The sequence below is a fragment of the Palaemon carinicauda genome, chromosome 35 (assembly GCF_036898095.1).
Source record: "Palaemon carinicauda isolate YSFRI2023 chromosome 35, ASM3689809v2, whole genome shotgun sequence".
NCBI lineage: Eukaryota > Metazoa > Arthropoda > Malacostraca > Decapoda > Palaemonidae > Palaemon > Palaemon carinicauda.
The window spans coordinates 35,300,953-35,316,947 of NC_090759.1; the positions used below are offsets into that span (position 1 = coordinate 35,300,953).

The 15,995-nt window shown below is 34.6% G+C and overlaps 1 protein-coding gene across 1 annotated transcript in view; it reads right to left on the bottom strand.

The window, feature by feature from the left end:
- Positions 1-1,500: 1,500 nt before the first annotated feature.
- Positions 1,501-15,995, bottom strand: part of LOC137627415 (lachesin-like) — a 49,514-nt gene continuing 35,019 nt past the window's right edge. Inside the window, exons 7-9 of the mRNA XM_068358507.1 lie at positions 4,927-5,031; positions 4,432-4,521; positions 1,501-3,452 (exon numbers count right to left, since the gene is read on the bottom strand). Coding sequence (XP_068214608.1) covers positions 3,268-3,452; positions 4,432-4,521; positions 4,927-5,031 — 380 coding nt within the window. The 3' untranslated portion in view covers positions 1,501-3,267. The remainder of the gene's footprint in view (positions 3,453-4,431; positions 4,522-4,926; positions 5,032-15,995) is intronic.

Below are 15,995 nucleotides of genomic sequence, written 5' to 3' on the forward strand. Positions count from 1 at the left end.
GAACCATTATTTTATCTACAGACCAAAAAACAAACAAAAACAAATTGACCTGCACAGACAGACCAGTACAAAGTCAAGCCTGCTGACCAACAGATCATAGACTTGCAAGAACCAGTAGGTCAGTATTCCATCAGTCAAGGTAACATCCTTGAAGCCAGGTCACTACACACTAGAAGTTATAATCACCTATTTAAGTCTCTGTGTCTCCCTGTTTTGCCTTCGATTATGCCAGCCCTCTTCCCTCCCCCACTGGAAACTCATCAGCCTGGGCAGTTTAGCAACTTCTAAAAACTCTCTCAACAAACTTTGTTGGATAGAATCTGCCTCTGGTGAACCTAATGTCGTCAGAGATCAAAGGCCAGCTGGGAATGAACTTAACCTCAGGTGAGGTGAGGTAGGTATAAGGGAGAGTAGAGTGAGAGTGGGGGGGGGGAGAGTGTGTTGGAGAAGGAAGTTTGCTTAATTTAAATGAAGTTTGAGCATTCTAGGATGGTTCTAGTCTGTCTGGGGGTTAGTTTAGGTACAGATTGACTGGGGAAAATGGATTGGAATAGTTTTAGAATGGTTAAGAGGAGGATTGTGTGTGTGAAACTTTGGGTACATAATTGTACCATTAGCGTTCTGATAGTATTTTTGAGATAGTTTATGTATTTTAATTAAGATTTATTTAGTGATTTGTGAAGTTAGAAGACTGTGGACTGTATAACAGTTTGTATTTCAAGGTTCACTTAATCAAAGAGAACGCAACTTGTAAACATTAAAAAGGATCCCAAAATGTAAACATGAGAAATGAACGCACCTTGTAAACATTAAAAAAGAAACCCAAAATGTAAACATGAGAAATGAACGCACCTTGTAAACATTAAAAAGGAACCCAAATTGTAAACATGAGAAATGAACGCAACCTGTAAACACGAGTAACTAACTTATGAAAATTAGAAAAGAAAAGCCTTCTGTAAACACTAGTGTAAAATAATTTGTGAAATTGACTCAATTTAAAAAAAACTTATCTTCAATAAATATTTTCTTTTTATGTTGAGCGTGAAATCATATGATAATATATTTGAGAAATATCGTGACGCACTGATTTGTACGATACATGTTACTTTAATCAAATCAGACGCGTATAACAACCTTGCAAGTTTTATACATGATAAAAAACAGGTACTGAACTGGAAATTAATGTTATCTCTCTGCAAACATTCGATTAACATTTTATATAGATTTCTTGATTGTGATTTAATGTGGAATGATTTTGAATTTTTCTTTAACACATTCCTTTATTGCATTTGAGGGAATGCATAATGTATAATTTACTAGATGCATTAGACAATTATGTGCCCCATCTATAGTTTGAAATGCATTTGAATTCTAAATATATATATATATATATATATATATATATATATATATATATATATATATATATATCTATATATATATATATATTTAAATTTATAATTATATTTGGATTCTTGTGCCTGTTTTGGTAATGGAATTTTTTTTCGACTAAGATTTTAATTAAATCTCATTAATATATAATTCACTTATTCAGATTATTTTGATAAGAATTAGTAAATAAAAAGAAGATGGATGCCATAAATTTGTCTAGTTTTCGCATGCCATTGTTGAAATATTCGCTCTTATTACTATTGATATGCAGATGTTATACGACAGAACGTGAGACCCGTAAGTCAATAGGTTATACTTTGAGACGCCTTTAGATATCTCTGCGGTGCGCGAACATCAAGACGCCCGCGTGTGGTTTCCCCCAAATCTCCCCGGGAGGCTTGAACTCTCTGGTACACCTGTATCAGGACACGCAGGTGGTTCTCTGCAGGTATTCTGGGAAGATTTAAACTCTCTAGTACACCTGCTTCAAGGCGTATGCATTTGGTTTTCCTCAAATCTCCCAAGAACGTTTGAATTTTCCCTTACACCTGTGTCTGGACGCATGTACGGAGTTCAAACGATACACCTGCATCAAGACACATGCTGTGGTTTTCCCCAGATCTCCCGGGAAGATTCGAACTCTCCGATACACCTGTGTCAGGGCACATGCATGGTTTTCCCCAGATCTCCCGGGAAGGTTCGAACTCTCCGATACACCTGTGTCAGGGCACATGTATGGTCTTCTCCATGTTCGAACTCTCCGATACACTTGTATGAGGACACACGCTTGTTTTTCTACAGATCTCCCGGGAAGGCTTGAACCCTGCAGTACACCTATCGGGAAAATCAATTTTCTGCAGATATCCTGGGAAGATTTGAATTCTCCGGGACACCTGCTTCAACACATACAAATGTAGTTTTCCCCAAATCTCTTAGGGAGGTTTAAACTCTCCTTGACACCTGTGTCAGGATACACATGTGTTCCGCAGATATCCATGGGGAGGTTTGAATTCTCCCTTATAATGTGTCAGGATACATGCGTACTTTACCCAGATCTCACGATAAAGGTTGAACACTCCAGTACACCTGTGCCAGGAAACGCTGTTTTCCGCAGATGTCTGAGAAGCTTTAATCTTTGGAATTTCCCCCGCCCTCCTGGAATGTGCACCTGTTATACCTGTGTTTTAGAAATTTACCAAATGACGTCTTGTAACTGCTGTATATGTTGCAACTATACTAGATTATATAACATAGTTCTATGCATCTGTAACACCTGGCATTTCTGTATATGAATACATACGTTTTATATGAATTGTTTCATAACACCTGTACACATGAATACACTTATTGCACTCTGATATGAATTTTCTGTCAATATTTTTTGTTCTTGACATCTTTTACATCTGTATAAACAAACACTGAACAATTTTCCCTCTATTTATTAAAATGTGACACCTGTGTTGATAGACACAAAACAGTCAGTGGTTTACACATTTGCCACATCTGTAAAGGAAACACTAAGTAGTTCTCTTGCTATTTATACATCTGCGACATCTGCCTAGGGATACGAGAGGATTTTCTTTTCTCGCCGGTGCAGTGATCGCAGCTGCGCGGGATCACAGCTGCGCGGGATCACAGCTGCGCGGGATCACAGCTGCGCTGGAATACGCGAAGCGGCACATTCGTCAAAACATATATACAAACACATTGAGTTTTGCTCTAAATTTATACAGCTGTAACACCTGCACACAAACACAAGAAAACAGTCTCCTTCTAACCGATGCACTTGTTACAACCGCGAAGGAATACACCAACTTGTTACAGACGCTTAAGAATACACAAAGTAGTTGGCTAAGGAATACAGTTCTCGAAGCATTAATACTGAGTTTCGACAAGTAGCGGAAGGGCCACGGCCACTACGACCAGGGCGCAGGCGACCAGCTTTGCCCCGAATACCCGGCAGTAGCCGGCCACGGCTGCTGCGGCTCCTGTGGTCTGGTCCAGCTGGCTACCGTAGCCTGGCCGGCTCCCGTGGTGGGCCGTGCTGCGTTGTCCTTGGCCTGATAAGTAGAGAAGGGGATTTTTGTTATGACATATATGATAAAATGAGGTATCTGTATTAAATATTGATAAAGCAGGGATGTGCAACAAGTGTTTAGGCATTGGACACAGTCCACACAGGCATTTTGGCCTATATGAATGCCAATATAAGGAAGGATGCATACCCAGTTTGATGCATTGTCCACACAGGTAACTCAGTACTAGAACTTGTAATTACAATACATGGATATCTATAAACTCAATTGCCTAGATGAATGTCGACATAAGTAAGGATATGTACCAAGTGTAAGGCTTCGTCCACATAGCCAACTCAGGACTAAAGCTTTAAATTGCAATGTATTAATTCTATAATAAATCCGCGCCTCTTCAAATGCCGATTCAGCGCCCGCATGAACGCAGTCTTACTCTAACACTTTTTTTAAGAGCTTAAGTGCCCGCATGAATGCAGCTGTAGTCTGAGTCTTTGTTCTAAGAGTTTAAGTGCCCGCATGGACGCAGCCTAACCCTGAATCTCTGTTCTAAGAGTTTAAGTGGCTGCATGGACGTAGCCATAGTCTGAATCTCTGTTCTAAGAGTTTAAGTGCTCGCATGAACGCAGCCTAACCCTGAATCTCTGTTCTAAGAGTTTAAGTGGCTGTATGGACGTAGCCATATTCTGAGTCTATGTTCTGAGAGTTTAAGTGCCCGCATGGACGTACCCATAGTCTGAGTCTTTGTTCTAAGAGTTTGAGTGCCTTTATGGACGGAGCCTACCTCTGAGTCTGTTCTAAGAGTTTAAGTGCCTTTATGGACGGAGCCTACCTCTGAGTCTATGTTCTAAGAGTTTAAGTGCCCGCATGGACGTAGCCATAGTCTGAGAATATGTTCTAAGAGTCTGAGTGCCTGTATGGACGCAGCCTACCTCTGAGTCTATGTTCTAAGAGTTTAAATGCCCACTTGGACGCAGCCTAACTCTGAATATCTGTTCTAAGATCATACCTTTATTGTCGTGAGGCTTTGAATGGCGATGGTGGTCGCTTATGTCGTTGATCCCGCTTGGGTGTAGGTAGCTGTCAAATTTCTTGCCTCCTGGAAAGGAGAAGAAGAAAAGGGACGATGTCAGAGTATTGAGAAATGGCTACTTGGTGTAGGATGTTGTCGAGTTTCATTCGTGCATTTTGGAGTTAGGTGTAGGAAAAAAGGTGGGTTGTTGTCTTAAGGGGAGAGAGAGAGAGAGAGAGAGAGAGAGAGAGAGAGAGAGAGAGAGAGAGAGAGAGAGAGAGAGAGGGGGGGGGCATTCAACATATCTTCATCCAATTCAAATCCAAAAAGAATCAGAATATAAATCCACGTTTATCAAAAACATCCACTATTAAAACTCTTTCAAAGACACCTTACTACTTCAAACATATATCCAACCCGCTCCCCACACACAAACAACACGCACAAATCGCACGCAAACACACGCAAAATAATGATAAAAAAAAAACCCACCGTTCTTCATCGTGAGGTCCGTGGATAGAAGCTTGTCACCTGATTCAGCTTCGCTCTCCTCGACTGCGTTCACCGAATTGCTGTGGGATTTAGGGGCTTTGGTTTCTGGGGGAAGAAGAACAAGAAGAAGATGATGAAGACGAGATGTAAACAATGGCCGTTCAAGACGCGTGTGTGTTTGTGTTTGTGTCCCATCGCGGTCCGATGGAAAATGTTGCTTTGTCTTTGTTGATACGTGTCAGTGAATGGCGAGGTGATTTGGGAATTGTTTTAATTACAGTTTAAATGTTATTTGTTTATGTTAATTTGTTGTTTGTGCTTTGGAGTGTATGTTATTGTTATCGTTATTTAGGAATGTCTTGTAGATTTACATCAATGGGACCTTGAAAGTATTAATTTTAAAGATAAATTATTTCTTCATTGTAATAAATCTTCAGCTTAAACTTTGGAATTTTATTATTGATTCTGTTGTTCCATATTTAATGGGGTATGAAGGCTAATCTATTCCTTTTCGGGTCTGGGCAAGGTAAAGGACATAAGATTGCTAATATAGCAATCATATCCACATAAACATATACTCAATTAATTGCTGTTAAAAGAAATGCATTTGGCTAAAAATAGCACAAAATCATATCAAGAAATTCTTTCTCCTTTTTTATTCTTAAGTTTCTAAGTTATTAAATAAGTTATTAAATTCCCCCTTTCACTTATTCATTTATCATTCATTTATATTCATACCCACATTCACATATACTCAATTAATTGCTTTAAAAAAAATGCATGTACCTGAAAAAAAAAATATCACAAAAATCATATCAAGAAAAATGTTCTCCTGTTATCCTTCTTAAGTTTCTAAATTATTAAATAAGTTATCAAATTCCCATTTTTATTCATTTATCATTCATTTATACTCATTTCCACATTATCATATACTTAGTTAATTTCTATTGAAAGAAATGCAGTTACCTGAAAAATATCACAAAGTCATATCAAGAAATTCTTTCTCCTTTTTTATCCTTCTTAACTTTCTAAGTTATTAAATTCCCCCTTTCACTTATTCATTTATCCTTCATCCCTTTGAAAATCGTCTTTTGGAAATCACCGAACCCGTATCCGGCCATGTATCCAATGTATCCGGCCTTGTATCCGGCCACGTATCCAATGTATCCGGCCATGTATCCAGCCATGTATCTGGCCAAGTATCCAATGTATCCGGCCATGTATCTGGCCTTGTATGTATCCAGCCATGTATCGGGCCTTTTATCCTGTATCCGGCCTTGTATCAGGCCATGTATCCAGCCATGTATCCGGCCTTGTATCCTGCCTTGTATCCGGCCATGTATCCAGCCATGTATCCGGCCTTGTATCCGACCATGTATCTGGTCAAGTATCCTGTATCCAGCCTTGTATCCAGCCATGTATCCGGCCTTGTATCCGACCATGTATCCGGCCTTGTATCCTGTATCCAGCCTTGTATCCGGCCATGTATCCGGCCTTGTATCCGGCCTTTTAATCCGGCCATGTATCCGGCCTTGTATCCTGTATCCAGCCATGTATCCAACCATGTATCCGGCCATGTATCCTGTATCCAGCCATGTATCCGGCCTTGTATCCATGTATCCGGCCATGTATCAGGCCTTGTCTTCCGGCCATAGACGAAAAGCGAGAAAACTTTTTCATATTGGCCCTCATGTAAACAAACATGTCCCCGCCAAGAATTTGACCTGTGGATGCATTTAAGGGTCAATCTCCCACGCCAATCGCACGGGTCAATAGACCATCGGGTCTGTGCAGTCAGTAGTCGGTAGTTTAAGCACCAAACCCAAGTCAGTAAAGGCGAAGATCCTATAGTTAGAGGGACGACTTTGAGTCTTACGTACCTTCGAGTACCTCAGATCCGTAGATGAATGTACTCTATGATAGAGTGTTTTTTTTTTAGGAGCTTGGTAATGAAATCAGGTGGTCTTTGTGCCCTTCTTGCCTGGATAGAGTTATTCCTCCTCTTCTTTTTTTTTTCTATTTTTCTATTCACTTCAGTTCTCTAGCACAAGAATATTAGGTTACAAGCCAATCTACATAATTTATTCAAAACTTCCATCTAGCAGGCTAACTCACTTTGGATGTAGAGGTGGGGGGGGGGTCTATGGAGAAAAGATTTGGTGGTGTGTGGGTGGCTGGGGGCGCTCCCCCCCCCCCTTCTATTGGGGCTTGGAGGGTTTTATTATTATTGCTTTTATATTTATTATATTCAAGAAAAAAATTTGGATTTTTTGCGTTGTTTTGAAGCATTATAGTGACTTTAAATATTTAAGATTAGGTGGTGGGGGGGGGGTGGCTGGGGGCGCTGCCCCCTTCTATTGTGGCTTGGAGGGTTTTATTATTATTATTGCTTTATATTATATTGAAGACAAACATTTGGATTTTTTTTGCGTTGTTTTGAAGCATTATTTTATGTGACTTAAATATTTAAGATTTGGGGGGGGGGGTGTAACCCCTTTCTATTGTTTTTTTATTCATTACATTGAAGAGAAAAAAAAGATGGATTTTTTGGGATGTTTTCAACTTTAAATTTTTGAGAGTTTAAATTATTGTTTTTTTTATTTATTAAATTGGAAAAAAAATAATTATTTTTGGGGGGTTGCTTTGAACAATATTTCTTTTTGTGATTTAATATTATTGTTATTATTATTATTATTATTATTATTATCATTGATATTGATATTATTATTATTATTTTATTGTTATTATTATTATTATTATTATTATTATTATTATCATTGATATTAATATTATTGTTGTTATTATCATCATCATTACTATTATTATTATTATTATTATTATTATTATTATTATTATTATTGTTTTTCATTTATTACATTGAAGAAAAAATTTGGATTTTGGGGTTGATTTTTGAGTCGTTTCGAACCATTAATTTTTTTGTGACTTAAAATTATTATTTTTTATTCATTACATTGAAGGAAAAAAAATTATTTTTGAGTTGTTTTAAACCATCATTTTATGTAACATAAAATATTTTATTTATTAATGACTTATTTTCTTTGTATTAAATTGAATTAACTTCTATAATTTATTTATGATAAACGATATCGGCGTCAATGACCTTCGATGTTAAGACGCCAGAAAACTCAAAATCTATCAATAAAATAATTTTATAAATTATTTTTTTCTTTAAATTAGGTGTCAAATAGTTTTTATTTCCACCGTCTTTCGTTTTGTAAAAGAATGAAAACAATTTTCATATTTTATTAATTAAAGATTTGGTTTATAACCCAAAGTAATTTTATTAAATGAATACCTAAACTAATTATTATTATTATTATTATTATTATTATTATTATTATTATTATCATTGATATTAATATTATTGTTGTTATTATCATCATCATCATTATTATTATTATTATTATTATTATTATTATTATTACCATCTAAGTTACAACTCTACTTGGAAAAGCAGGATGCTATAAACCCAAGGAGCCCTACAGGGAAAAAAATAGCCCAGTGAGGAAAGGAAACACGGAAATAAATAAACTAAAAAGAATGATAAATCAAAATAAAGTATTTCATCTCCCACTTGGCGCTTCATAGTCCTCAGCCATGTAGGCCTGGGTCTATTTATATCAGTTTAATTTCAATTATTTCTCTTAAGGGGGAGTGGTTTTAGGACAGTAATATAAGAGAGAGTCGGGACGTCCAATACACGGCCAGTGACGAGAAAATCAGACCCCGGACTGGATGAAGGCGAATTTAAGCTTACTGCCAACACCTTTGGGAGTGGGGTCACTCATTCAAGAAATAAGAAAACTCAAGTTACTTTGCTATTCTAGAAATTGGAAGGGTTAAGCTGTTCAGCTCCTCTTACGATGATAATGTATTATTTTTAAGTTGTATCATGAAAGTCTACAAGTAATAATAGTTGTATTAACTATATTTACATTAATATTAATAATGGTAATGATTAAGGCTCTTCAAATATCTGATTCTGATAGAGAGAAAATCTCTCTCTCTCTCTCTCTCTCTCTCTCTCTCTCTCTCTCTCTCTCTCTCTCTCTCTCTCTCTCTCTCTCTCTCTCTCTCTCCTACAATAAACAGTAAGAGAGAAAAAGCATGGAGAGATTAATCTAAAGTTCTCTCTTTCTCTCTACTCTTCTTCTCCTCCTTTTCATCTCCAACCTTATCCTTTTATTTCCTCCCTCAAATCTCCTCCTCCACCAATCCCCCCACCAATCCTCAAGCATTCCTCCCTCCTCCATCAATTGACCTCGGACAACTTGAGAGATCCCCATTGTAGCAGAATCCGTCGCCTTTCCTTTATTCATTTTCTCGAGGATAAAGACGACAATTCCAACTCTTGCTACTGTTCAAATTTGCAGGAGGTCCTCCCTCTTTCCCTCCCTATCTCCCTCCCTATCTCCCTCCTTCTCCCTCCCTCCTGAAGTACTTCACAGCAAACTAGTATTTTTTGTTGTGACCAAGACTTTTTTCATTTGGAGCCATATTCTTGAAGGTCCTTCTGGCTTCAAAGGATTCTAATTTTGAGTTTTTTTGAGGGTGGGAGGGGGAGCTTGAGGACTTTTAAGGGATTCCTACAGCAAGGCAATCTCTCTCTCTCTCTCTCTCTCTCTCTCTCTCTCTCTCTCTCTCTCTCTCCTCTCTCTCTCTCTCTCTCTCTCTGTAGAAAGAGAATCTCGAGACTAAGTAAGGTCATACTAGCTTCAAATGATTCGAATTTGAAGCCGTTTCCGGAGCTTGAGGACTTTTAAGGGATTCCTACAGCAAGGCAGTTTTTTATATCTCTCTCTCTCTCTCTCTCTCCTCTCTCTCTCTCTCTCTCTCTCTCTCTCTCTCTCTCTCTCTCTCTCTCAGAAAGAGAATCTCGAGACTAAGTAAGGTCATACTAGCTTCAAATGATTCGAATTTGAAGCCGTTTTCTGAGCTTGAGGACTTTGAAGGGATTCCTACAGCAAGGCAGTTTTTTATCTCTCTCTCTCTCTCTCTCTCTCTCTCTCTCTCTCTCTCTCTCTCTCTCTCTCTCTCTCTCTCTCTGCAGACACAGAATGACCTTACGATAAGTCCTGACCATTTGGACGTTATGTACCGCCTGAAGAAGATCATCCTGAGGAACTTTTATGATCCTGACTAAAAGATGACAAGTCTGAAGAACGAGTTTGTACATGGAAGAATTATTATGGAACCCCCCCCCCCCCCCGTCTCTCTCTCTCTCTCTCTCTCTCTCTCTCTCTCTCTCTCTCTCTCTCTCTCTCTCTCTCTGAAGACACAGAATGACCTTGCGATAAGTCCTGACCTTAGTCCTGAGGAACTTTTATGATCCTGACTAAAAGATGACAAGTCTGAAGAACGAGTTTGTACCTGGAAGAATGATTATGGAAGCCTCTACACACACTCTCTCTCTCTCTCTCTCTCTCTCTCTCTCTCTCTCTCTCTCTCTCTCTCTCTCTCTCTCTCTCTCTCTCTCTCTCGTGCATAAATGAAAAGCCGAAGACAGCATGAATGGCCGACTCAAGTTCGCTGGAGTACTTGAAATGAAGATTGACTTGACTCCATTGAAGAGTCTCTCTCTCTCTCTCTCTCTCTCTCTCTCTCTCTCTCTCTCTCTCTCTCTCTCTCTCTACCTTCCCCGCGGCAGAACCTAAATTCAATTTATGTTGATGTAAGCAAAAAATAAACCATGGGTGTTGGTCTTCTGAAAATGATTTTTTTTTAAGGGTCCAGGTATTTGTGGGTCTGCGGTTCCAAGTACATTGGATTTTTATTCCACATATTTTCGCTATTATTATTATTATTATTATTATTATTATTATTATTATTATTATTATCATGACGACAAAATATTTAGATAAACACACACACACTGATTCAACCTTTTTTTTATATTACAAAATAAAAGAATTGTATATTTACTAATTGGTTCAAAATTCTGTCGACATGATATTAAAAATTGCCCGGAAATATGTTTATATAATCTAGAGATCCTATTTTATCACTATATTTTCAACCAAACTTGACGATAAAATCAAATAAGAATTTTTTTAATTATCAAAAGATCATCTTTATTGCCACCAGTGGTTTGAATTTATAAATTACAGGACCATATTAAACATACGATTGCGATCTGGCATCTACATGCTCGCGGTTACCACACACCGCCATAGTGGAAACTACCAACATTTATGGTTGAGGTGCTACTTTTCCAGCATATGTTCAACCAGACTTGAAGATAAAATTAAAGAGAATAATTTTTGTTATTATCAAAATATCATCTTAATTGGCACCAGTGGTTTGAACTTATAAATTACATGACCATATTGAACACGCTATAGCGATCTGGCATCTAAACGCTCACGGTTACCACACACCTCGATAGTGGAAATTACCAGCATTTTTGCAGCCAGAATTGAAGATGAACTCGAAAAGAATAACTTTTGTAATTAGCAAAAAGTCACTAAATTGATATCAATGTCCTGATTTTATAAATTACAGGACTAAATCAAACACGCTACAGCGATCTGGCATCTAGACGCCTGCGGTTACCACACACCGCCATACTGGAATCCAGCCGACATTTCCCTCATAACCAAGCACTTAAGGAAAGCTGTTTTCAAAAGATTGATAAGAAAAACATAAAAGATAAAAAAAAAGGGATGACAATCCATCTAGATTTAAAAGCTATAATATATATCGCCCGGAGCTGAATTCCAAATCAGATCTTGAAGACGAACCTAACCCGGAGATGGCTCTAAAACCTTTCGCGATATAAAAACGATGATTTACGCTGACCGACTGCCTATCTTTTTTATGGTATCGGTCCTTGCCTCTCCCGAAAATCTTATTTGATATATTGGATAATTCTGTTAACACCTTTTATTTCTCTCTGACAGTGTCTGCGCGAGATAGCGGTGCTCACTGTGTTGTGTGGAGATGTTGTCTCTCTTGTCTGTCAGTCACTTGTTTTGCTCTGTGCGACTTCACTTGTTTTTTTGGAAGATCGCTAAAGGTGTTGACTTGAAGGTGTTCTTAATGGAATACGTTTACTAACTTTGTAAGATAGCTAAAGATATGTTTGTATATTGATATTCTTTCTTTTCTTAGTTTCTTGCTGTTTAAGATAGTCAAATCAAATGACGAAACAAGATTTATCAGGTGTATTATTAATTTCTTTTTACCTCCTTGCTTGACAAGATAATAAGATTTCGTATTATATCAAGCTAATTTCTTGAGCTATCTTAATCATTCTTAATTATCTTAGTTTCTTGCAGTTTAAGATAACCAATTCTAATGACATGACGAGATTTGTTAGGTATAATATTTATTTTTTTTTTACCCTTGCTTGACAAAATATTCAAGTTTAATAATTATTTTAAACTAAGAGAGATTAGTTCACTAAACTTTCATCTGTGCTCCACAAGGCATTAGGAGATTTGGAAGACCCAGGCCTACATGGCTGAGGACTGTGAAGCGTTAAGTAGAATATGATGAATGGAGAAGTATTGTATTAAAAGTTCAAGATAGAGACGACTGGCGAAATCTAACCGAGGCTTTTTGCGTCAATAGGCCTTGGAGATGATGATGATGATTTTCTTGGTCTATCTTAGTTATTGCTTGGGAGAAAAACTCAAGATAGGGAAGTGTATATATCATTAAGTTCTACTATCTTGATGCTTTCAAATTTAAGATAATTCAAAGCATAAAACAAAACGAAAAAATCTAATTATTTATTTCAATTTTTCATATTTTTCATTTTGTGAACTTTAGGTTTCAATGCCCAAATAAGATAATGAATTATATGGATTTTTTCTTAGGCACTTGCTTTATTAAGATAGAAATTTATCTTAGAGCAAATTTTGTTGGAATATTATCGTTATATACATTGCATATTATTATTATTATTATTATTATTATTATTATTATTGTTATTATTATTTTTATTTTTATTATTATTATTATTTTTATTATTATTATTATTATTATTTTTATTATTATTATTATTTTTATTATTATTATTATTATTATTATTATTATTTTTATTATTATTATTATTATTATTATTATTATTATTTTTATTTTTATTATTATTATTTTTATTATTATTATTATTATTATTATTTTTATTATTATTATTATTAATATTATTATTTTTTTTATTATTGTTATTATTATTACTATTATTTTTATTTTTATCGTTTTTATTTTTATTATTATTATTATCATTATTATTATTGTTTTTACTTGCTAAGCTATAACCCTAGTTGGTAAAGCAGGATGCTACAAGTCAAAGGGCTCCAACAAGGAAAATAGCCCAGTGAGGAAAGGAAATGAGGAAATAAAAAAAAACATTTTAAGAACAGTAACAACATTAAAATAAATACTTCATACATAAACTATAAAAACTTTAACAAAACAAGAGGAAGAGAAATAAGATAGAACGGCGTGCCTGAGTGTACCCTCAAGCAAGAGAACTCGACCCCAAGACAGTGAAAGACCATGGTACAGAGGCTGTGGGATTATTATTATTATTAGTAGTAAAATTATTATTATTATTATTATTATTATTATTATTATTATTATTATATTTATTATTATTATTAGTAGTAGAAGTAGTAAAATTATTATTATTATTATTATTTTCATTATTATTATTATTATTATTATTATTGTTGTTATTTTTATTATTATTATTATTATTATTATTATTATTATTGTTATTATTATTATTATTATTATTATTAATATTATTTTTATTATTATTATTATTATTATTATTATTAAAATTATTGTTATTATTATTATTATTATTATTATTATTAAAATTATTGTTATTATTAATATTATTATTATTATTATTATTATTATTATATTTATTGTCATTATTATTATTATTAGTAAAATTATTATTATTATTATTATTATTATTATTATTATTATTATTATAGAACATTGGTTCTATTGCTTCCGCAATACTTAAATCATAGAAAAGATCATTGCTCAGAATACATCTCCAACGTTTAAACCGCTAAAATTACGAAAGATCATTGCTCAGAATACATCTTTAACGTTTAAAACGCTTTTAAAGACTAAAGTTGCAGAAAGATCATAGCTAAAAATCCGTGTATAACGTTTAAAATGCTTCTAGAAGACCAAAGTTACTGAGCGATCATTTATCAGAATGCATCTATAATGTTTAAAACGCTTTCAGAAGACTAAAAATTACTGGAACATTAATACTGGGAATACGTTTATAATGTTTAAAACGCTTTCAGAAGACTAAAAATTACTGGAACATTATTAGGCTACTGGGAATACGTTTATAATGTTTAAAACGCTTTCAGAAGACTAAAAATTACTGGAACATTATTACTGGGAATACGTTTATAATGTTTAAAACGCTTTCAGAAGACTAAAAATTACTGGAACATTATTACTGGGAATACGTTTATAATGTTTAAAACGCTTTCAGAAGACTAAAAATTACTGGAACATTATTACTGGGAATACGTTTATAATGTTTAAAACGCTTTCAGAAGACTAAAAATTACTGGAACATTATTAGGCTACTGGGAATACGTTTATAATGTTTAAAACGCTTTCAGAAGACTAAAAATTACTGGAACATTATTACTGGGAATACGTTTATAATGTTTAAAACGCTTTCAGAAGACTAAAAATTACTGGAACATTATTACTGGGAATACGTTTATAATGTTTAAAACGCTTTCAGAAGACTAAAAATTACTGGAACATTATTACTGGGAATACGTTTATAATGTTTAAAACGCTTTCAGAAGACTAAAAATTACAGGAACATTATTACTGGGAATACGTTTATAATGTTTAAAACGCTTTCAGAAGACTAAAAATTACTGGAACATTATTACTGGGAATACGTTTATAATGTTTAAAACGCTTTCAGAAGACTAAAAATTACAGGAACATTATTACTGGGAATACGTTTATAATGTTTAAAACGCTTTCAGAAGACTAAAAATTACAGGAACATTATTACTGGGAATACGTTTATAATTTTTAAAACGCTTTCAGAAGACTAAAAATTACTGGAACATTATTAGGCTACTGGGAATACGTTTATAATGTTTAAAACGCTTTCAGAAGACTAAAAATTACAGGAACATTATTACTGGGAATACGTTTATAATGTTTAAAACGCTTTCAGAAGACTAAAAATTACAGGAACATTATTACTGGGAATACGTTTATAATGTTTAAAACGCTTTCAGAAGACTAAAAATTACTGGAACATTATTACTGGGAATACGTTTATAATGTTTAAAACGCTTTCAGAAGACTAAAAATTACAGGAACATTATTACTGGGAATACGTTTATAATGTTTAAAACGCTTTCAGAAGACTAAAAATTACTGGAACATTATTAGGCTACTGGGAATACGTTTATAATGTTTATAACGCTTTCAGAAGACTAAAAATTACAGGAACATTATTACTGGGAATACGTTTATAATGTTTAAAACGCTTTCAGAAGACTAAAAATTACTGGAACATTATTACTGGGAATACGTTTATAATGTTTAAAACGCTTTCAGAAGACTAAAAATTACTGGAACATTATTAGGCTACTGGGAATACGTTTATAATGTTTAAAACGCTTTCAGAAGACTAAAAATTACTGGAACATTATTACTGGGAATACGTTTATAATGTTTAAAACGCTTTCAGAAGACTAAAAATTACAGGAACATTATTACTGGGAATACGTTTATAATTTTTAAAACGCTTTCAGAAGACTAAAAATTACTGGAACATTATTAGGCTACTGGGAATACGTTTATAATGTTTAAAACGCTTTCAGAAGACTAAAAATTACAGGAACATTATTACTGGGAATACGTTTATAATGTTTAAAACGCTTTCAGAAGACTAAAAATTACAGGAACATTATTACTGGGAATACGTTTATAATGTTTAAAACGCTTTCAGAAGACTAAAAATTACTGGAACATTATTACTGGGAATACGTTTATAATGTTTAAAACGCTTTCAGAAGACTAAAAAT